Source organism: Lemur catta, chromosome 1 (genome assembly GCF_020740605.2).
Source record: "Lemur catta isolate mLemCat1 chromosome 1, mLemCat1.pri, whole genome shotgun sequence".
Classification (NCBI taxonomy): Eukaryota; Metazoa; Chordata; class Mammalia; order Primates; family Lemuridae; genus Lemur; species Lemur catta.
The window spans coordinates 81,929,851-81,954,902 of record NC_059128.1 but is presented as its reverse complement, the minus strand read 5'-3'; the positions used below and the strand labels follow the sequence as shown (position 1 = coordinate 81,954,902).

At 40.2% G+C, this 25,052-nt stretch overlaps 1 protein-coding gene across 1 annotated transcript in view; it reads left to right on the top strand.

Annotated features, from left to right (window-relative positions):
• Positions 1 to 25,052, top strand: part of SHC4 (SHC adaptor protein 4) — a 114,758-nt gene that overhangs the window by 32,819 nt on the left and 56,887 nt on the right. Inside the window, exon 2 of the mRNA XM_045528692.1 lies at positions 2,964 to 3,034. Within this exon, the coding sequence (XP_045384648.1) occupies positions 2,964 to 3,034 (71 nt within the window). The remainder of the gene's footprint in view (positions 1 to 2,963; positions 3,035 to 25,052) is intronic.

Genomic DNA, 25,052 nt, shown 5'->3' with positions numbered 1-25,052 from the left:
CCCACTGCACAGACTGCCTGGGAAGTAGGGCACGTCCTCTGCAGCTTCCCGCCTCACTGTGGAACCCCTCTGTCTAGACTGTTTGTCACCAATCTCTAAAATGGGAAATAACAAAAATAACAAACATGGAGTAGACCACTGAGCAATCTACAAGCCTTCCCAAAGCATCGTTCTGGCCTGCAGTGCTGAGTCCTGCGTCCTCGGGGCTCCCGTGCCCCTCATTTGTTCCCAGGGTGGAGAGCTGGCTAAGCCTTCACCTGCCTCAGTCCCTCCTCCTCCTCTCTCTGCTCATTGGAAAGGTTCAGTAGAGTTGAGCACTAGATGCTTTCTTCATTCTTTCAACCAGTGTTTATCGGGTGCCCACCAGGTCCCAGGCACTGTTCCAGGGACTGTGGTGGCGCTCGTGGTCCTTACTTTTATGGTGCTTACTGCCAAAGGAATGAAAACAGGTAATACACAAGCAAATTAACAAGTAAGCCCAATAATCCATCAGGATGCAGGAGGGGGCCTCAGTGGGGAAGGAGTGGGTGCTGCAGGGTAGACAGAGGGAGCAGCCGGCGCAAGGGCTGTGTGGATCGGAGGCAGAGGAAGGAGGCTGTGTGGCAGCACAACGCCTGGGGGAGGTGACACCATGGGGCTCAAGGGCCAAGCAGGGGCCAGAAAACACAAGGTCTAGGGTTTATAATAACGAGTTTGTTTTGACAATAGATGCCAGAGGTTTTAAGCGGTGGAGGAGCATGATCTGATACGTACTTTTGAAAAATCACTGTGGCAGAGTGTAAAAAAATGTAGGTGCGTGGTCACCTTTTCAAAAAGTGTAAATTGATGGGCTGGTTGGCATCACCTTGTCTTAAATTGGTGATTCACAGCTGAGGGAAAGATGACAGCCAGCTCTGCACAACAAGGCCTCCTGGGGGAACTGGAGGTGTAGCCTGACCTGCTCCCAAACCAGGGCCAGGGGGTGAGAATTAGTGGAGCAGGAGCAGCACCTGGGGAGAGAGGGTGCTGGAAGGTAAGAGAAACTGGAGCAGCCAGTGAGGACCTGCAAACCATCTTCTCCATCCACCCGGATGCGGGGAGCTTGGACCCTTAGAATCTCCTTTCATGAACATTCTGAGATGGGCTTTCTAACACACCCCCTAAATCTGGCTTTCTTTTCCTAATAAGCCTATGGTTTATTGTAAAGAGCTCCCTAGACATCACTTACTTCCCTGCAGTATCCAAACCTTGGGAAGTTAAGTAAGACTGGGACAGGATAAAGTATCCCAAATGTTTCTTGTGTCAATATTGGAGACCCCCAGGAGGAGCGTGGCTGAGTGTGACTAACAGGAACCTGGCTGCAAATGACCGGGCCACTGTCCCGGCCAGCGTGCTTTCCCAGCACCAGGCTCGAGGCCACACCTGGTGCACCAAGCTGCTCTTAGGATGCTAAATCTACACAACCTGCTCAGAAGCACTACAAGAAGTGTCTGGGGAGGTGCCCCCCACCCCTGGCTCCTGCCATCTTCCCACAGTGCTTTTGCCATTTGCGAGCAGAGAGAGGCTGAAGACTTCCAAAGGAAAGCTAAACAGGAAGCGTATCATTTCCAAGCAGCCGACAGATCACTTTCCATCAGACCACTTGGCCCTAGTAATAATTCCAAGGTAATTCTCAGAGAAACGCTCTCCCTGGTCAACTAAGGCTCCGCTAAGAGGATTTACTCCCACAGCCTCACCTGGCGAAGCTACACAGAAGACGACTAAGTCTGCATCCCTCAGCTTAATTCCTCTCCAGGATTCCAGAATCCAATTTTCAGCTGTCAGCTTATTTCCTGCATACCCCACCAGTGTCTTGCAGTCAATGGGTCCCAAACCAATGCATCATCTTCCCTCTTCTGGCTTTCCTGTTGCTGTTTCTGGCATCACTGTTCCCTCTGCTACCCTGGCTGGAAATGTCTGAGTGAGTCATCCCTGACTCATCCTTCTCTCTTATTCTCTATATCGAATCAACTGCCGAATCCTGTAGTATCTATTTCCGTGATGTCACTTCAATCTGTCCCCTCATTCTTATTGCCATCATGCCTCCTCAGTGTGGGCTGTCATTACTTCCCTCTCGACGGGATCATCCCAACTCATTCCTCACTACAAACCCACCTTCATACCGCCTCTGACTTAAGCCTCCTCGAGCACAGATCTGATCGCACGGCGCTCTTGCCAGCAGTGTGACACGGCTCCTCATGCTGCCACATGAAACATAAACTGTCTTTTAGCTTTATAAACCACAACTCCTTTCCCCATATTCCATGGTCAAGCTAACTTTACTGATCACTGGTGTGGCACATGACTTTTTTCTTTTCTTGAATCCCCTTAATATTTAAATGATCTTGCAAAAGATACTGAGATCTTCTTCTATTACCAAGTTCTGTGTTATATGCATTTATATGCTTGCTGTATCTGCTTAAAAGATCTGACATTCCTATATTATTTATCTCATATTTATTTTTGCTTCTTCTACTATTTGGGCAATTTGTATCTACCAGGCATTGTTCTAAAAGCTTTACATGTGTGAAATAATTTAACTTTCATAATGATTCTAATTGTATCCCATTTTACCAATGACAAAACTGTGATGCAGAGAAGTTGAATAACTTGCTGAGGTTTCATAACTTAGAAATGGCAGAGCCAAGATGCAAATTCCCATGGTCTGGCCCCAGAGCCCATGCTCTTAACCACTGAACCCACATTCATCTTTGTTACCTGCATTCTTGATATTACAGTTTAGATTTAGGTGATGTTTTATAACTGAATCAAAGATTAAGGCGTGTGTCCATTAATGGTCAGAAGTGTCAGTGGTAGGCAGCGTGTGCAAATGTAACTTGATATCAGGAGCTGATTTAAGGTTCTTCCCAGGAAGTCACTATGAAACTAAGAGATGGATTTGTGGTATGTTTGTCCTACTTGTTCTTTTTCTTTTCTTATTCTAGTACATGGGCTGTATTGAAGTGCTGCAATCAATGAGGTCACTGGATTTTGGAATGAGAACCCAAGTTACAAGGTAAGAGACCAAAAATGGAAGGAGCTTTAGGCACTATAGTTTAAAGTCACAATACAAGGTGTCCCAAAAGTCGACATACATAGGGAAAATGGGGAATTCTAGCTAAATATACATTTATTTACAAAATATTCATTACAAAATTTCCTTGAGGAACGATTTTGAAAAATTTTGTAGTGAATATTTTGTAAATAAAGTTACATTTAGCTACAATTTCCCATTTTCTCTGTGTATGGTTGTATGGTGACTTTGGGGACACTCTGTAGTTTCTCTTGCAGGAATTTCATGCAAGTCTTCAAAGTCATTATGAGTTTTTATTCATGTGGCTGGGAGGTAGAACATAGCCCATTGACCTTGCATGAGTAGCTTTATCTCCTCATGTGAAAGATTTCCCAACTATGTGGCACAGCATCTGTGTTTCATATGAAAACTAGTAAGATGATACAGTCTACAGAAATAGCTGGCTTCCCAGGTACCAAAAGTACTTAAAATTATGCCTGGAAATAGGACATGGCAAAATCTCATACCTGTCAAGAGATAGTTGAAAATAAGACCAGGCAAGAACTCTTAACATCAGAAAGCCCAAGGTCTCCGCATTCGTAGCATCCTCGACATGAGAACCTACTTACTCCTTGTCTGGGTCTCTCTCCTCTACGCACAGTGAGTTGGATGAAGGAATTGAACCAGAGGAGCCTTACCCAGGGTGGCTCCAGACAGCTTAGGGTAAGAAATCAGAATCCTTGTAACGCAGAGCTCAAGTCAGAAGCAGAAACACAAGGCACAGTTCATTAAAGTCACATTCAAAGCAAGGATAGAAAGAAGATTGAGTGAGTGCTGACACTGGTAACTGGGGAAATTGTGAGGGGAGGGGGATGAGGTGGGAGGACTGGATTGATATAAGTGATTTAGAATGAAGACTTGGGCCTCTGTTGTACGCGGCTCCAAGGTGTGTCTCAGGTGCAAGCCACAGTGCCCATTTGGACCCGTGCTTGCAGACCACCTGTTCTGAAGTTGAATGTTCTCGTTGTGAAGAGCAAACAACTTTTCCTAATGCTTATCCCATGGAATTCTAGGCCTAGCAAAAGTGTCCTGTGGTCCAAGAAATTTAGGGAAAGGAACCACATCGCTCTTTAGGAGAATCACAGTATATAATAGTATGTTAAAGACTCGGAAGTCCTATGCTATAGTTAAAAAACTCTAACATTATCTCAAAATTTGCTAAACGTATTTGGCCCCAGCATCCTTTCTTCATGTAATGTAAATGAATAGCCCATGTATTCCTAGGGTTCCATGAAATGCACTTTAGGAAATGCTGATTTCGTCTCTCTGCCTTATGATGCATTCAAATCTGTCTTTCCAAACTTCTCTTTGCCAATCCTTGGTGTTCCCTCTGGAGTCACACAAATGAAATATATTCTTGTTTTTTTGTACTCTTGATATCTACCTCAGTTGCCAGCAGAGGCTCAGTGGGTATTTATTGAATAAATGCATGGTTCCACCTGACTACACTTCTAATATTTGGAGACAGCTGTGACATTTCTTCTTCCCCTTAAATCTTCTCTTTTACATAATCAGCCCCTTCAATTATCCTTCAAGAGACATGGTTTCTAGACTACTTCCCACCCTGTGAGCCCTACTTTGGACATACTACAGACTTTATTTCATTCTGATGATCCTTAACCTGGAGAAAACCCTTCCTCCAATCCTGAGAAATCTACAGATGAGATAAGAGGGCTGATACCCCAGGTGCTTGGAATGGGGAGCACAGGACACAGGAATGCCCACTGTCCTAACCTGAGTGCTGTGGTCTGAATGTGTCCCCTTAGAATTCATATGTTGAAACTTAATTGCCAATGTGATAGTATTAAGAGGTGGGGCCTTTAGGAGATGATTAACTCATGAGGGCAGAGCCCTCATGAATGGTATTAGTGACCTTATAAAAGAGGTGCAAGGCAGCTGTTTGCCTGTTCCATCATGCGAGGATGCAGCAAGAAGCACTCATCTAAGAAGCAGAGTGAGCCTTCATCAGACACCAAATATGCTGGTGCCTTGATCGTGGACTTCACAGCCTCCAGAACTGTAAGAAATAAATTTATATTAATTTATATTATTTATAAATTATCCAGTCTAAGGTATTTTGTTATAGCAGCAGGAATGGAGTAAAACACTGAGGATGATGAGTTTTCTGTCCATTCATGCATTCATTCATTGACTCATTCTCTTTCACCCAAATATTTATGGAGTTCCCATTAAGTGACTCAAACTGTTCGAGAATTAACAATGCAGCAGTGAATGAGACAAAGTCTCTGCCCTCATGGAACTTGCATTCTAGCTGAAGAAATAGACTATGGTGAGGATATCAATAAATATGCAGTATACTTTCAGGTAGTCATGTGTGCTATTTATTACAACAATAAAGCAGGGGAAGAGGATAGAGATGAGAGTGCTTTTAAATCTTATTTTATTTTCTAGTCATAAAATATTGCATGTTTACTTAGAATATTTGGAATATACAGAAAAGTATGAAAGAGAAAATTACTCATTATCCTCAAGATAATGTGTATTAACATTTTGTGTATTGAAATACCTTTCTGATTTTTTTCTATACCTGAGCTTACAATGAATTTTACAGAAAATCTGAACAATATTATATACTATTTCTTCCCTATTGAACATTTCCATGTTGCTAAATATTCCAAAGCGTTTTTATTGTGGTAAAATATATATAACAAAATTTACCATTTTAACAATTTTTAAGCATACAATTCAGTGGCATTAAGTACATTCACATTGTTGTGAGACCATCACCACCATCCAAACTGCAGAACTTTTTCATCTTCCTGAACTGGAACTTTGTACCCATTAAAGCAGTAACTCCCTATTTACTCCTCAGCCCCTGGCAACCCCATTCTACTTTCTGTCTCTATGAATTTGACTAGTTTAGGTGCCTCACGTAAGTGGAATCGTACAATATTGGTCCTTTTATGTCTGGCTTATTTTACTTAGCACAATGTCGTCAAGGTTGATTCATGTTATTGATTCATGATGTGTCAGAACATCATTCATTTTTAAGGCTTGATACTATTCTATTGCATGTATATCCTATATTTTGTTCATTCATCAGTCAATAAACATTTGAGTTCTCTAAAGAATTTGTGATGGCTGCATGACAGTCTCTTACTTTTCATCATCATAATTAATGCTGTGATGAACATCTTATCTATGTCTCTTGATTATTTCCACAGGACTAATTCTAGAATTAGAATCCCTAGGTCAAACAACATATATATTTTTAAAGGCTTTTGATGTGCATTGCTGGTTGCTCTACAGAATAACTGTACTCATACGTACCCCTTTTTTCCAGCCATCTATCTATTTTTTGTATTTACTTTTTAAAAAAAACTTTGTAAATGTGTAAGTCTATGTTTATTTCCCTATTCTTTTGTAATTAGTAAAAGGATAAGTTTTTTCTCTCTGTCATGAAGGATTAGTTTATGACTAATGTACACACCCGAGCGATGACGTCTGAGGTGCTGTCTGGATATTGTTCTTTATAGATGTGCCTGCATGTGATTCAGGCGTGGCAGATTGTGTTCGCAGCAGATTTACAGAAACCCAATGGTGGTGGTCTTTCTTTTAGATTTGGTGGTCAGGAAGACCTCTCTGAGGAGGGACATTTAAGCTAAGACCTGAATAAAGTGAGGGACCCAGCCATGGGAGTATCTGGGAGAAGAAAGCGCTCAAGGCAGAAGGAAGATGGCTGTGGGCATCCTTGGTCCATGGCATCAACATTCGGGCAGGTAGTTTGGTAAGAGTGTGAAAGAAGGTGCTTCTTCTCCCCAGAGTGAATGCAAAAGACATTCAATGAGCATCAGCTCAGAAAAGGGAGAAGCTGACTGGGGGAAGATCAAATGTTTAAAAGGCCCTGCATTGCCAAGTGGTCCGACTTGAACTCAGGAGATTCTAGCAACCAGTAGTCTGAGGACCTTATCCATAGCAGGGCTTGAAAACAGTGGGGCTGATTTCTATGCGGCAGGGACAAGTATCAGCCCCTTTGCTTCAGAATTGTATGTTCTAGGTTGCCCCTTTCCAGCTTCCTGAGCCTCCCTGGGGCTTGCAGAGTTTGAAATGCTGTGTCTTGTAGCTTCTTGGGTGTGGCAGAAGACCTGGGACCCCCTGACCCTGAGGAGAGTAGGAGAAAACCTACCAAAGAAAGTTCGATAAAAGAAAAGAGAGAAGATATAAAATAGATTATCTTACCTTAAGGAATTAGTGAAAATATTAATTTACTGAATAGAAAAATCATCATTGCAGGATTTGCCTCTGGGTTCCTTTAAGTAGTGAATTCCTTGCTGGCATTTTAAATAAAATTTGGTGTGCAAAAAAATTATTTTACATTTTTTTTTCCCTGGGAGCACACATATTTCTGAAAGAGAGGATGATCTTTGAAATTCTTCTTGGAAACTTTAGGTCATGTGGAATAGTCTACAAGTGGATATGTATACATTTGGGTGTTAAAACACAATAGATCTCTTCTCTGCATATGTTAACTGCATGGGCTACTATATTTGAGTGCAGGATCTTTAGGCCCTCCTCTCACCTTGACATTGGACTGGCACTTTTCAATAAAGTGTGTATGTCAAAGCCATGGGAGTGTTACTGCCCCTGTTGTTACATGACCAGGATATGAAAGTGGTTCCCTTTCCCTAGAGCCTCTCTATTTCCCACCCTACTTCCCAAATACTTACTCTTCTTCCCTTTCAGTTTTTTCTTTTTCTCACTCTCCTTTCTTCTTTCAGCTTCTATGTATTTTTGACGTTCAGCCGCTATTCAAATTGTTTTATGAACAATTGTCCTGGATGTTATCATGAAAACATTATAGTTGAAAGAGGTTTCGATTTTTTTTATTTTAAAATTTCAAATATTCATAAAGTTTCTTCATTTAGCTCATAGTCCTTTTTAGTTCAAGAAAAAAAATTTTCAATGGGCCAGTTAGGATTCCAAAAGAAAGAACTGTACTTTGTGAGATCACAGCTATCTCTAGACATTTGCCATCAAACATAAGATAATTCAGGTGAGTGCTGATAAATTAGTGTCACTAATTGCCATTCCAAACAATTGGAGGCTGATGTCCTACCCATGGTAAACATCTCACCATTTCTATATTTCAAATAATAGGGAGACAACAACATGAAATTCCTGATAATAGAGGAGGTATCATGGTTGACATGCACCACTAGGGTCAGCATTTTGAAACAGGAGAAAGATAAAGTATTAATAGAATTCTTGTCTTTAGGAGAGACCTTTCTGCCAACTGTTTGGGGACTGAATTCATAGAACTAGAACACAGAAAGTACTCAATTAAGAGCAGAAAAAAAGAAAAGGACAAGAGGCCATTTATTTTCTCAGCAATTGCTTGGATTTCATCCCTCTCAAAGCTCTCATCTCACTTCTCTACCTTGACTTAGTCCCTGGGGGAGCCTCTTGAGTGGCTTTTACTGTTGTTTCCCCACTAATTCTCACTCAGGCATTCATCCCCTTGGCTGATTCTGGACCAGATCTCAATTTTTAGTAATAGAGTATTCATGCAAAAGGGCAAAGGAGGAGGTCTTGCCCGATAGGAAAGAGAAACAGGATCATTAGGAAAACAAAGGCTCACAGCTACAGTTGTCTTCCAAATCTCTGGAACAATATCAAAAGGACATAAGACAACGGGGAAAAGAGCAACTCACACTAAGAACGAAATAGCCATTCGCTCTCTCCTCTACAAATGTTCTCCTCATGATATTAAAAACAAAGTTAAAGAAAACAAAATAAAAAACCTTGATCTAAATCAGGACACACACACACACACACACACACACACACACACACACACATCTGGTCACTAAAACCAAAGCCCAGCTTCCCTCCCGTGAGTAAGCATCCACATCATTTGAAGAGGAAAAACATCTTCCCTCCACCCCTAAGGATGCGTCCTTCTCTGTGTCTAGGGGGGAACTTGCCTCTGATACTGAAGGAGTAACAGGCACATCAGGGTGAACCCCGCAAGTGGGGCTGGTGGTGCAGAGCTTGGCATTCAACCCTGAAGAACAGAACTTTACATTTTGAGCCCCAAGGAAATTGTAGAGGGGACATTTAGTTCATCACCACAGTACATCATTTACCCTGAAGGGCAGGGCACACTGTCAGCAGGAGGGACCGCCAGATCATTGTCTTATGAGGACACTCTTTCGGTATTTGGTGCCTTACATTTGTAACTCATACTCGGTAATAAAATCAGCCAGGCTAACAGCGAGGCACCCGGCACAGGAGCTGCCCACGCCAGACTCGGGGGGCTGCTGGGAAGCAGCAGCTTGGCGTGAGTTTGGCTCCTTGGTGCCATTTCTGTTTCTGGGGGTCTATGAAGGAAAATGGGGAGCTATGAGATAATGGGGGGCAAGTGCTCTGTTTTGGGGTCCTGGCTCACCATTCATTTTCTCTAGCTGATTTCTAGCTGCACATGGTGGTTTACCTGCCCCATCCCATTTTAGGGAGGGGAAACCCCTGAGTAGCGTTGCTATTTTATGAGCTGCTGCTATTGCCAGTACGCAGGGTGTTGGGTGATTTGGTACGAAGTAAAGCAACAAGGAAGCAGAGATCATAATTTAGAGGATATTGTAATTGGACTAATTTCCTGTTTGTAATGTTATTGCTCCTGAGCAGTGATTCTGCAAATTTAATTCACTGTCTTGAAAATTTTGATTCTTTGCCTTCAACAGGACATTAAAGGCAGTTCTTTAGCAACAAATGCATATTTCTTCTGAGTGTGTATGCCTGTGTGTGTGTGTGTGTGTGTGTGTGTGTGTGTGTGCAACCATCAGGTGCAAAGCAGATCCAAAATGCAGCTGAACATTTACATAAAGGCCTATGTGTGTGATTTTGAAGAAATGTGACTATTAGGAGAAAAAATATTCTGTAGAGGTCAAATATCTGTATATTAGGTAGTTAAATTAACATATCTGTTTGTTTGAAAACAGGCTGGCATTTATCTAAATTTCCTGAGGATTGTAGGAACAGGCTCGTTACAGCTACACATGGGTAAATGTGTGTATTTCTGCTAAAACTTGAAGTCATTGAACAGCATCTGGTATGTGGATTCTGTGTTGACTCAGGAATGAAACTATGGAATTAGGAGGAGAAATGCATGTAAAATAAAGACCTCCAGAGAGGGAAATAAAAGGTCAAGTCTATTATCTTACCAGGCAGGGGAACACTCCTTAGTGAAGAAGTTGATTGAGAGGAATGCTAAGGAGAAAAAAAAGATTAGGGGCTTTTAAGTTCTAGTTCATGGTGATTGTGTTAAGCATTGAAAACAAGCAATTGTAGCTAAGACGGGATGTACACGGTTGGTTAAAACAGGTTTTACTGTTCATTGGTCGGGAAAGGGTGTTAAAACCCCAGTAAGGGTCTGGCGTCCCAGGGTCAAGGTTCATGACATTTATCAGCTGGTACAATAAGACATCACATTCAAAGTTGATCTCTCTTAGGCAAGCCCTGGTGTAAGTGGAAATACTTCCTTTCACACGTGTGCAGATGTCCAGAGTCCCCTGCTGGACGTTTGGTGCTTTGTGTGTGTGTGAGCGTGTGGACAGTGGCCACGTCTTCTGGGCTCAAGTCTTGCTACTCTCCAGTTCTTCACAAGCTAGTTAAGACTAAGATCTCACTCCTCAGATATCTGAGGTAAGTAAAATAGCCAATTAAATTCCTTTTGGAAGTCTTCAAAGATCTAGTAATTAAAAAAAAAACCAATTGTTTACAATCAGTTGGGAAGGGTTCTGATGTATGACAGAGTCACACGCAGAGAGGGAAGACATGAAAGTCGACTGCACCTTTCTCTGCTCAGTCAATAGCATGATGTCTTTCACATGGCAGACGCACGGTTGCTATTTGTTTGAATAAACAGGTGTAAGGTTAAGAAGTATAGCTACTAAGGCAACCCACAGAATGGGAAAAAATATTTTCAAATCATGTATCCGATAAGGGGTTAACATCCAGAATATATAAAGAACTGCTACAACTCAACAACAAAGAACCCTATTTTAAAAATGAGCAAAGGACTTGAATAGATGTTTCTCTGAAGAAGATACACAATCACACTGTATGATTCTACTTGTAGGGGTGCCGACAGTAGTTACATTCAGAGACAGAAAGTAGAATGATAGTTGCCAGGAGACAAGGGGAGGGCAGAATGGGGAAGTTACTGTTTCATGCTTATGGAGTTTCAGCTGGAGAGAAGATAAAAAACATTCGAGAGATGGATGGTGGTGATGGTCACCCAACAGTGTGAATGTGCTTAGCTTAATGCCACTGAATCAAATACTTAAAAATGGTAAATTTTATATTATGTATATTTATTACATTTTTAAAAAGTATACATAATAGACAAGTTATTTATGAAGTACTGGAATATTCAATATTGTATAAATTAATTTTATTTTGTAAAAAAAGGGTGGAAAGCCAATAAGAGATGGATAATTGAGGCTTTACAGCTTGAGTTTCTAGCAGGTCCTATAGCAAAGAGAATTTGGTAAGGGATACATAGTGGCCTCTTTTAATTTCTTAGAAGAGCCATAGAACAAGAGGAAAGAGTAGCTAATAACAGCTAATGTTTGTTAGCACTGCATAGAGCTTTTACATTCATGTTCTCCTACCACCCTTTTTAAAACAGGAAAAGTTGATGTTCAGAGAAGGCAAGTGACCATCCTAAGACCACACAGCTATTTTGCTGGTGCTCAAACCCAGATACTCTCACTCCAAATCCTTTCCCTATGGCACTTAATGTTTCCTGGTGACGCTGCTTTGGTTTGAAACTAACAAACTGTTCTTGCAGCTGTGAGTGGACTAATGTGGGATACAATTAAGGGAATAAAAGGAAGCCTGAGTAGTCTTTAAAAATCACAAAATCACGATGATCATCATCATTGCTAATGTCAATCTTCTGGGTGACATCTAATTCTTAAATTTTTTCCACTTTTTTCTGATTATAAAAAGTAAATCTGGCTTATTGTGGAAATTGGTAGGTAGGATAAAATAAAAGAAAAAACAGACAAATCACTAGAGATAACCAATAGTACCAGTTTGATGTATGGCTTTTCTTATCATATGTTTAAAAACTAAAGTGGGATTGTATGGTGTTTATTAATTTGTAACAATATTTATTATTATGTATATTATATTGAATATATATTTATTATTTTTATATTATATTATACGTAACATATTATTGTGCACATTTTCTAGGTCATTAAGTCTGAGCTGCAGTTGCTTTGACCTGAGCTTTAAGGTGGAAGGAATAATTTTAAGTGCATCTACTTGCCATGGGTATATTCATTAAGAGCCTTCTGGGCTTTAAGTAACAGAAAATGACTGCCTAGCTTAAGCAAACAGGGAAATTTCCTGAAAGTATATGGGAGCAGCTCATGGAACCTGAGAAGCAGTGAACAGTCAAGCCAACAAATGACAGGGCCCAGGGCTCCTGAGGCCTCAGCAGCAGGGGTGCAGAGATGCCATCTCTGGGTCTCTCAGTGCCAAATATTAAATTCCCAGGAAAGATGGCGGTTAGGGCCTCATCCTGGACCAGTCATCTTTGGGCAGGACAGTGTTGCATTGTGGCAATATAGTAGTTCCACGATGCTCATGTATTGGGAAGGGGAGTAGGTAAGAAGAAGGGGAAGAGGAAGAGGAGGAGGAGGAGGAGGGGGAAGATGGGAAAAATCAGAGGGGAAAAAGAGGCTTGTAAAATGAAGGTAGTAGATATAGTAAAAAACAAATATCTACCTCAAAAAGAAAAGAAGACATTGGATCAATGTCTTTGGATCTTTAAACAAACAAACCAAAAAGATAGGACTATCCCTAAAATGCTTCACTAAAATCTAATGCTTGCAAAATTGTAAATCAAATCTTTAATGTTATTATAGTAATGTGTTAATTTTAGAACCATAGTTCAATTGAGCTGTATTTTTATGTGGTGGTTGGACATTTCTAGAAACTTTGAGGCTCCACGTGTAGGTATATATGTTTATACCTCTTTTATAGGACTTAGGGCATTGTTTTAGTGTTTTAGATATTTATAGAGGTTTATAAAATGGTCATAATGTTTGTTCCATGATAAGCTGCTGACAGTATCTATATCTTATTTGCTGAGGAGTCCTTGGTCAGGAATGAAACTCCCAATTATAGCATTTTTTCCATGGAAAAATATGATCTACCTTATAAAGTGCTTTCTAAAAATATATTGCAGCTAAAAAAGCAGGACCTGCTAATTCATCCATATAAATCTATAGAAACTTACAGATGTGTGGACACAAACACACACCCTCAATCAGGCAATATACTCACATTCACCAACTAAGGGAGAATAGTTTTATATCTGTCCATGTCTAAGTATGGATGGTAGTGGATGGCTGCAAGTATTTGAAGAGAAACAAGTTAATTCAGACACTAAGATACATGAATGCTAAAGCCTATGCATGTGGGAGAGACTCCAGTGTTTTTAGTTCTGACTACCTAACAAAAGAGTTTTCTCCAACGATTTCTTCCCAGGCCTTCCTTGCCATGAAGAGTCAGATGAGAATACATTCTAGTATCTCCCTTTTGTGGCCTCTGTTTTGTTTCCTTAAGACTGGATTTCTAATTTTGATTTTGATAGATAAACTGACCAGCCCCTAGTCTGAATCATTTTATGATGCAAGTAGACTAGGTCTTTTGAACCATTGTTCCTGGAAGCACCAATGCTACAGGTATATGGCAGCCTCCTGAGAAAGCTCAGAGTATGTCCCAGGTGTGCCTGGCTGGGTGAGACTGGGTCCCCCTAAGGTCTTGTTTCAATGGAGCAATCACGAGGGATCTGCCATTCATCATCTTTGGGCTTGAAAGTGTTCCTTGGATGCCTAGTCCACGGGCCTAGCAGGTTTCAGAGCAGGTTTCAACCCACAATATCTGGGATATAGTTGGGTTGATAAATATTTATTGAATAATGGAGAGGTTTCCTGGGTTCTCAGGCCTAGATCACAGGTTTAAGATGACCCTAGAGGTCTTGAAGGCACCACCGTCGTTGCTGGTCAGAGAATCTAAAACAGCATCTGACATCCTGAACTAGGCCAAATTAAGGAGCTCTTAGACAACTAGGTCAAATCCCTGGCTCCACAGTAGAGTGTTTGGCAGATGGACATCATCCATGTATATTTTTGAAGAAAGGAATAAAATTAAAGGTACTGTTTGGTTCAGACAGCCTTGGGATCCAAGAAGTTGATTCAGATGAAGAAAAGGATTTCTCAATCACATGGAATTGGCTGAACTTCAACCTCTTTCTAGTTGGAGGGATCAAACATGGTTTTCAACTATTAGGAGGCAGGTGACAGAGCATTTTATTATTAACTAATGGTGGCTACTATCATCAACATTGTCATCATCACAAAGTTTAACATTTATGAAATAGATAATACTATTAATCCTATTTTGCCCATGAGATTACTGAGATTTACACAAACGAAGGAATTTACCAAGCTCACCTAGCAAGTCAGTAAGTGGTGGAACTGGAAACTGGATCTGCCTGAGTCTAGTGCATTATGAGTCAATCAAAGTGAGAGAATTGTAAGGAAAAAATCTTGAGGAAATGCTGAGATCCAGAAGTGACAGGATACGGAAATGTTTAGTCCTCATGTTGGAATTTGGCCTGGCTTTAAGAGCCCAGATCCCTTGTTTGTGACTTCTTTCTGGAAGAGCTTCATAAAGACACTCATAAATCTGTAGGAGAAGACACTTTAACATCCTTTTCTGATTTCTACTAAGAAGAAAAAACATGTCAAACAGTAGTTCTCAAATGTTAGTATCCAAGGGCTTATTAAAACACAATGTTGGCCGGGCGCAGAGGTGCACAACTATAATCCCAGCTACTTGGGAGGCTGAGGAGGGACAATTGCATGAGCCTGGGAGTTTGAGGCTGCAATGTGCTATGACTGCACCTGTGAATAGCCACTGCACTCCAGCATGGGCAACATAGACTCTACTTCTAAAAAAGAACCAAACAAAAAACACAGAATGTCGGACCCCACCCCAGAGTTTTGGATTCAAGCATGTGCATGTCCAGTAAGTTCCCAGGTGATGCTGATGCTGTGCTGGTCCAGAGACCACACTGACGCCCACGGGTGCAAAGGAAACCTATCCAGTGATTTTAGGGTGAGGTCTCCAGTTGGACCCAGGATCACCTGGAAACCCCTTATTTTTGAGCAAGTGGTTCCCCATAAAAATCCCAAAAAGCATCTGGAAACTTCTATAGTTTTGTATTTATTTTTAAGAAGGGAAAATAGGAAGATAATTGGATGCTAGAGCAGTGAGTTTTATTTCTGCTACCTCCTAAATAGCCAGAAAAAGTTAATGATACAGTTCCTTTTGGAAAAAAAAAAAAAAACTAATCTCATTTGGGAAAAATCCTTTCATTGATAAAAAGAGAGCTTTGTGGCCACAGGAAATGCAGGACAATTGGTTCATTTCTCTACCTGCCAGGCAGATTTGTTCCATTTCCTGTAGGTATTCTCCTTAGGAAACCTGAGAAATGCTACTAGAATAAGTGCACAGCTCTGGGCCCTTTAATTATATGTGATTGAGTTGTAGCCTGTGAGAGGTGCACTTATTCTAGAAAATTGGTATTTTCATATATATTTGAACAATAAGAGGGTGGATCTTTTTGATCTAGAACATCTGTGTCACTTATGAGATATTCTCTGAAAATGATTTTTTTCACTGTCATCTGCGACAACATAGATTCTTAAAAAGGAAAGACACCATCTAGTTAATGTATATGCAAATGTAATGAGGTGGCATAACTCTTCCAGTAGCTTGTTAGCGGGTCTCAGGCTGGATCTAGAAACAGATCCTGAGATGGAGAGTTGAGGGCAAAAGGCTTACTGGGAGCACTCTCAAAATCAACTCTCGAGGGAGCGAGGGAAGCAGGGCCGGGCAGAGGGAGAGGCTGAACTGTGATGGAGTCACAGCGAAGGCCTCAGCAGATCCCACGGGCAGTTCTGCAGCTTCAGAGTTGTCCCGAGGGGGTGCAAGGGGACCAGGATTTGGAATCCCATGTGGACCAGTCCAGTCATTGGATGCCTGCTGCTTCTGGGGAGGGGACATATGATGGGCAAGCCAGCTCCCCTCAGGAGAGGACAATTTCTAGGGAAGGAACTCAGCTGTGATCCAGTACAAGTGAACACTCCAGCAACTGGTGGAATGAGTGCCTCCGTCCTGAAGGGGGATTTGGTTTATACAGGGAGACAAGGGTCATATTTTGTTTCAGTGACATAGAGATGACTAAACATTTATACATTGAATGCATTGTATATCCAAGGTAGCCTGCTTGGACATGGGGTATCTTGGACATGGGGTATCTAAAGAAAATCAAATGTGCATTCTGCCTTTATAGAAACTTGTACCATCCATTACTATTTGAATGACAGACATAATTTGACTGATTATGCAACATTTTATCTGTAGCATCCCAGTTATAACAATAGAATACTTTTCTGGGTATTAGGTGTTATAAAAGCAGGTTAGACCCAGTTCTTGAAGCAGATAGCCACTCTAAGGATAAAGCAATAATAATGGCTAGAATTTACTGAGGCATTGTTCAAAGTATTATTATTATTCCCACTATATATATTTAAGGAATGGATGTAGAGAGAACTTCAAAAACTTGTTTAAGGTTTTAGAGATTGTAAGAGACAGCTAGAGTTTGAACTCTGGCTGTCTGATTGCAGAGTCTACTTACCCAGCTTTTCTTCACTCTCTATTGTCATGGGGAAGAGGAGTTATAGATAAATTGAAGCTCTTAACTTTTCTTTTAACAGTTACTATAATTTTGCACTGTATCATGCACATAGTACTTAATGAAGGCTAGTTGATATTTTTAAAAAAAGAATTTAAATTTTCCTCTCTCTTTCTCCACTGAGTACTGGTAGGATAGACAAAGAAAATAATGAAAAAATGTTAATTAACAGTGTAAAAGGAGTTCCATAATTCTTATATTGACATAGAAAAAGATCCCTCTCTTATAATGCCTAATTTCCTGTACCAAGAAATTAAATAAGACCAAGTACAAGATACGTATGAATAATCTTTATCTGCAAAGATTAAAAGATTGTGCTCTCATAGGTTTTCTGCCATGCACAAGCTAATAGCTGTCCATGACCCTAAAGCTTCTTACATTCCTGGTTTGCTCTAGAGCAGGGGTGGGGAATCTGTGGCATTAAGGCCACATGTGGCCTTCCAGGTCTTTAAGTGTGGCCTTCTGACCAACTCCAAATTTTACAGAACAAATCCCTTTATTTTTATTCATACATCTTTGTTCATCTTTTATATTTTTATTTTATTTTTAAAATGAATGTATTTAAAATACCAAAGAATAAAGTAAGTTTCAATGAAATAATCCTCTCAACTCTGGTCAATCACAGGCACAATTAGAACATTAGTAAGCCATAAGGGCTAAATTGACAGCTGCTACACTCATGATTTGGTTCTTCCTTCCCCCACCTGACTGATGCCACTACCACTTGAGGCTGGTTGGGGAGAGTTTCTGGGGGTTGAGTATGCCAGTCTGTTATCAGCTTTTGATTATGGAGCACTGTATTTCTGTTTGAAGTGGAATTTTTGAATAGTTGCACAGCTCAACAGTATTTTTTAATTATGTCTGCTTAGCAGCCCATCATGTCAAAAAAGACCAAGAAAATGCAGAAGGAAGAAAACAGATTTTTGTAATGAGGATTGGGAATTGCAATATTATCTTGTTTCTGCTAAAGATAAGATGATTGGCTGGCTTTGTGATACTACAATATCAACATTAAAGAAATTCAATGCTCATCAGCATTATAACACTCATAAGGACCACAAATATTTTAAATTAGAGGGAGAGGCATGAAAGGTTGTGTTGCAGAAATGAAAAGATGAAAAGCAGAAGCAAAGACGATCCTTTCAAGCAGCAATAAGACCTGGAAATAATGCCAATGAAGCAATTTATAAAGTAGCTTATACACTCCAGAAAAAAGGGAAGCCATTGAGTGATGTAGAAATTGTGAAAGAATGCATTGTCGAAGTTGTAGGATGCTTAGACTCCGATAACATTTCAAAGTACAAACAATTGCCTCTTCGAAGGAGAACCATAACTGATTGGCAGCATGAATTAGCCTTCAACTTAACAGAACAATTGTATGTACTACTTTATAAGGAAACTATATGTTATTCAATTGCTTTGAATGAATCAACTGATACTACTGACTCAGCCAGGTTTTATACTTCATTTGGGTCATGACAGAATATTTCCTTTGCTACAAAGAGTTACTTGCTTTGGGCATTCTTGTAAACAGAACATAGGGAATAGATATCTTCAACAACTTTCAAGATAAATGTCATGAAGCTGGACTGAATTTGGTAAATTTAGTGAGCATATGTACAGATGGTATACATGAAGGGTTTATTGCACAGATAAAAAAAGTATTAACAGATCCAGATGCCCTCATTTCTTTTCATTGTATCTTACATCAGCAAAATCTCTACACTAAAGCTACTATTTTAAGTGACACTTTGCAACAGGTTATAAGTATTGTTAACTATATTGGTGCAAATGCAACACAGCATTGTCAGTAACATGCTAAATTTGAATGATGAGGTATTTAGTGGGATTTGCTGTATCATTCTAAAGTGCATTGACTATCGCAGGGACAAGTGTTAGCCAAAATTTTATCTCTGTGATAACAGTTAAATTTTATGAAGAACAGAATCAGCAATGTGAATTATTGAAAAACGATTTCTCTCAGAATGCAGCATTTCTGTGTGATATCATGTCAAATCAAAAAGACTTGAATATTTCTTTGCAAGGCAAAACTAAGTCTGTATATGATATGTGGCAAAAAATCCAAGCATTTTGAAAAAAGCTATCTTTTTTCAAAACACTTCTCCAAAAGGAAATTTGGGATGAACATTTTCCCCAATTAGCAAACGTCATTGATAAGCAGGATGATATATGTGAATTATTTGAAGAATACACAGCTGTTACAGACATATTGTTTGGAGAATACAAGAAAAATTTCATTGACTTTGAGAGTCATGACATCACACTCGAATTAGCATTTCAGCCTAACCTAGTTGATATCATCAAGGCACCTAAAGAACTACAGATGGAATTGATTGAGCTCTCAGTAGATGACATTTTAAAGTTATTGTTTGATGCCAAGAAAGATCCAACTGAAATATGGAAAAATACAATAGAATACTCATGCCTTCGGTAACATGCCCCCCAAAATGCTTTCTTGTTTTTCAACCACTTATTGCTGCATATCCACATTCTCCTACCCAACCCAAATCAAGATGCCCTTAAGGTCACAAATGACTGATACCCAGCTAGCGGATCAACTGAAACTGCGGACCTCCATGCTGCAACCAAATATTCAAATGCTTTCCAACAAAAAGCAGACACAACAAAGTCATTAAAAGGTTAGTTAACTTTAAAATTAACAAATAGTTTTCATTTTTTGAAATTAATAAGTACATAGTAGTTAGAGTTTTACAAAATAATGTACATTTTTAAGTATATCTAACTGAAGTATCTTGAATGTGGCCTTATTTGATTACAGCTAAATTAAGGTGGCCTTCCAACATGAAAAACTTCCCCATCCCTGCTCTAGAGCAAGGGTCAGCAAACCATGGTCTATAGGCCAAATGTAGCCTGCTACCTGATTTTGGTTTTGCCATCTTGCCAGCTAAGAATGGTTTTGACCTTTTTAGATGGTTGGAAAAAAAAAAGAACAACAACATTTTGTGACATGTGAAAATTATATGGAATTCAAATTTCAGTGTCCATATATGTTATTGGCACAGAACCATGCCCTGCATTTATGTACTGTCTATGGCTGCTTTTTGTGCTACAACAGCAAAATTGAGTAGTTGTGACATAGACTGTATGACCTGCAAAGCCTAAACTCTTTCCTACCTGGCCCTTTTCAGAAAAAGTTTGCCAACTACTGCTATAGAGCGATTCTCAACCTTAGCTCTGTTGGAAACAGTTGGGAGATCTTTTAAAACTCCCAATCGCCAATCCCCATCTGCACCAATTAAATCAGAATCACTGGAGATGAGACTCAGCCCTCAGTACTTGGTAATGCTCCCAGTGTTTGTCCAATGTGCAGCCAAGGGTGAGAACCACTGCCGAGAGTGTGAATGCACTTTCAAGGGCAGATGGACTAGGCCTCTCTGCCTCCAGGCTGCCAGATGAAAGAGAGAATTCAGGCCACTGTCTCACCACCGATGTGTGCAAGGGGTGATGTGAGCAAGATGTCCAGAACCTCCAGATGACCTTGGTTCAAGCCCTTCTCCATGAGGAGGTGGGGATAGAGATAGAAGGGAGAGAAGAAGATTTTACCAAATATCTATCCCAGCATATAGAGTGACTACATTGAAAGCAAATTTTCCCCAGAATGGAATATCATCAAATGTACAGATGGTATAGCCTCAAGGAACAGGTGACCTAATTCCTTAGCATCTGCTAACGCAACCATCTGGTGGAAGCTATAGAGCACAGAACCAGTCATCCTGTGCAGTGAGTCCAAATAGAAGGTTTAATCAGCTGTGTGGTCCATGAACTCTGTTTCAGAATTACCTGGCAGGTTTGTTAAACTGCATATTTCCAGCCCCACCCCAAATGTACAGGATCAAAATCTCTAGGAGCAGCCATAGAAATCTGTCTTTTAACGAGTACCCAGTTGATTCTTAAGAACTTTAAGCTTGATAACCATAACCACTTACCTAAATGGTTATGGATTACTGGCAGGTGTGCAAGCCAAAGTTGTCCTACCATTATTTGCCATGGTGCACTTAACTGGCTAGGCTGGTTATTCATTCCTTCTAGAGGTGCACACACATACAAACATACACACACACACACACACACAGATGGAATTCCAGATAAAATCTGTAGCATATTTGCCAAATAGCCTTTAGAACTGTGGTTCCCAACCCCCGGGTCACAGACTAGTATCAGTCCGTGCCTGTTAGGGACCAGACCACAGAGCTCCGCCATGCCCCCAGCCCCATCCCTGGAAAAATTGTTTTCCTTGAAACTTAGGAACCAGGGGGCTGCACAGCAGGAGGTGAGCATCAGGCAACCAATCAAAGCTTCATCTATACAGCTGTTCCCCATTGCTCGAATTACCACCTGAGTTCTGCCTCCCCACCTCCATTCCTCCCCTACCCCCATAGGGTCAGTGTCCTGTTAGGGACCAGGCCTCAGAGCTCTGTCCCCCCATGAAAAAATTGTCTTCCATGAAACCAGCCCCTGGTGCCAAAAAGGCTGGGGACCGCTGCTTTAGAAGAACCAGACATATTTAAGAAAAAAACAACAGTGGTGGGAGTCATATACTCGTTACACCAATTCCTGTCTTGGTCAATATTATAGACACCTCTGTGACAAACTATATTAAATATCTTAAAAGTACTAAATCTTTGAAGATAAGCCTTTGGAAGTAGATGCACACCATTTAGAGTAAAATGGGGTGAAAAAATGGATAATTAAGTTGGATCTGTTTTCGTTCTTTTACAAAAATGAACTTTTGAAGGCATCACACTACCTGACTTAAAATTATACTACAAGGCTATAGTAACTCAAACAGCATGGTACTGGCATAAAAATAGACCTAGATCACACAGTTCAGTGGAACAAAATAAAGAACCGAGAAATAAAACCACATACTTACAGCCAACTAATCTTTGACAAAGTCAAAAAGAACATATACTGGGAAAAGGACACACTTTTCAATAAATGGTGCTGGGAAAATTGGATTCCCATATGCAGAAGAATGAAACTGGACGCTTATCTTTCACCATATACAAAAATCAACTCTAGATAGATTGCAGACTTGAATGTAAGAGCTGAAACTATAAAAATACTAGATGAAAACTTAGGGAAAACTCTCTGGACATTGGTCTAGACAAAGGATTCATGACTAAGGCCTCAAAAGCACAGGCAACAAAACAAAAGTAGACAAATGGGACTTAATAAACTACAAAGCTCCTGCACAGCAACGGAAACATTCAACAGAGTGAACAGATAACCAGCAAAATGGGAGAAAATATTTGCAAACTATACATCTGACAGGGGACTAATATTCAGAATTTACAAGGAACTCAAACAACTCAACAACAACAAAAAATAAATAATCCCATTAAAAAGTGGGCTAAGGATATAAATAGACATTTTTCAAAAGAAGACAAACAAATGACCAACACGCATGTGAAAAAATGTTCAACAACGCTCATCATCAGGAAAATGCAAATTAAAACTGCAATGAGATGTCTTCACCAATCAGAATGGCTATTATTAAAAAGACAAAAAATAACATGTTGTCAAGGATGCAGAGAAAAGGGAACTCTCTTCTACATTGTTGGTGGGAATGTAAATTAGTGCAACATCTATGGAAAACTGTATGGAGATTTCTTAAAGAACTAAAAATTAAACTACCACATGATCCAGAAATCCCATTACTGGGTGTCTACCCAAAGGAAAGGAAACCAATATATAAGAAAGACACCTGCATCCTTATGTTTGTCGCAGAACTATTCACACTAGCAAAGATATGGAATCAACCTAAGTGTCCATCAGCAAAGAATTGGATAAAGAAAATGCGGCATATATATACACAATGGAATATTATTCATCCATAAAAAATGAAATCATGTCTTTTGCTGCAACATGGATGGAACTGGAGGCCATTATTTTAAGTGAGATGACTCAGACGCAGAAAAACAAATACCACATGTTCCCACTTATAAGTGGGAGCTAAATAATGTTTACACATGGAAGCAGAGTGTGGAATGATGGACCATGGAGACTCAGAGGAGTAGGGGCCAAAGGGAGTGATGGGAGGTTGCTTGGTGGGTACAATGTGTGTTGATTCAGTGAAGGATGCACTGAAGGCCCTGACTTCACCACAATATAATACATCAATGTAGCAAAATTGTACTTGTGCCCCCTGAATATATACAAATAAAAAATAAATTTAAAAAAGTGACTCTAAAGTGACCGCATTGTGTGTCAGTCAGTACACTCTTTAAATCTAAAAGAAACACTTTCATAATATTTTGAATATTTTGTCTAAAACAGAATTGTTTTAAAGAAGCCCAGCTTATCCCAGAATACAGGAGAGCAATCTTTTGGATTAACGAATTCCAGTGTATTTTGTATGAAACCAATTCTATTTTTTTATTGTCATTTTCATAAGGTTTAAACACTTTCGAGATCTAGAAGCCATCAGTTTGTGGATGTACGTGTTCAAATTTTGAAATATGTGATTCTATTATAGGAAATCATTGTGGAGACAGGAGAAAATCAGCACTTAATTTCCATTAACTATGAAGACTAGTAGGGGAGACCTGATACTGCAACAGGATGGTCTTTCGCGTCCTTCCGGTGTAATTAATGGGTTCACATTTGCATCAGAGCCAAAGGACACAGTAGATAGAACAACTCATGTCTCAGGATTGCTGAGCTGGGTCAGATAGCAAATGTTCCGTAGAATCAGATTTTAAATATAATTCAGGTGAACAGAGTGGTGTGTTAAATCAAGGTAGGGGTAAATGTTGTGGGCAGTACTAAAACGTTTTATTTGTCCATCCTGGGACTTGAGGTGCCTGTTTCTAAAATGAAAGGATATATTTTATGAGCTGAGTCTACCCTCCTAGAGTGCATGGGTGATGCCCCTTGATAACAGCACAAAGGGAGTTTGAAGCTTTGCGTTTTCAACTGATCTATGGGCATTGACTGCATTCGTTGTGTGCTTATCACCGTGGAGGCAGGCTCATGTTCTAGTGTCCTGTCTGAGGGCTTTCAGAAATTCTTGGATGTCTTTAATTTCACCAAGCTGAACAAAATTGAACACATAGCTCACTGAGCCTTGATGTCCTGAAGGCAAAGATTTCAAAAACGATGGGACTGGTTTCCCTAGAACAATCGGAATAACATAACACCACACTCATGTGGAGTCTGAATCACTCACAAGTCTCTTCACTCATACGACGAAGGCAATTTGAGACGTTCAGGTGACAATTCGTCCCTTCAACTTTGTTAACTGATTCCTTTAAGGATTCATGTTGCACATGAAAGGCAAAAGAAAGTTCTTTGGGAAATGCAGGTAAATTGGTTTTGCCTGACTATCTTTGACTTTTATTTTGGAAAGGCTCTTGCAGTGATTAAAATTTTATTTATTCTCGTTTTCTATTTGCCTGGACAAAACTGAAACCACTCCTTCACTGTGTGAGTGAGACTATGCACGTGACTTGTGTGTTGGGGGGGGCAAAAGTAGGGGATTGCGGGGACCACTGCCTTTCATCCTTCCAGCTGGGCCCTTTGCCTGGTTTTGTGTTGCACATTTGCTGCCTTTCCTATTTACTAAAGAACCGCATTTTGACATTCACTGGGCAAAAAAATCTGCCCCGCAGCCCGTCCCTCTATTAAATGCTCCCTTTGTCTTAAATTGTGATATTGCCTTCCAAACTTAAAAAAATAAAAAAAAAAAAGTGTGTGCATCTGTGTTGGGCAACATGGCTTCCAGAGTTTAACTGTTTAAGGGTTAAAGAGAGAAAAATCATAACTTAAGTACTGTAGTGGCCAAGGGATGGTGAAGAAAGGTGGCTTTGTTTGGATGATTAGTTTGGGCTCTGCTAAGACAGACAAAATATCTTTTTTTGGCCTTATGGTGTAGGCAGGGTTTTATATGCTTTAAAGCAAATCTTCAACTGCATTCTCCTTCTCTTACATCAGCCCACTGCTCCCCTTCCCTCTCATGTGGCGAAACAATAAACAAAGTGGCCACTGTTGGTGCTCTGGGGTGGTTCTCCCTCTTTCTTCCTAGTACAGGCTCCCAGGATGGAAATCTTTAGCCATTTAAACTCCAAAAATTCTGCTCCTCTAAGCGAGGACGTTTGCCAAGTGTTTGCTAGCTGG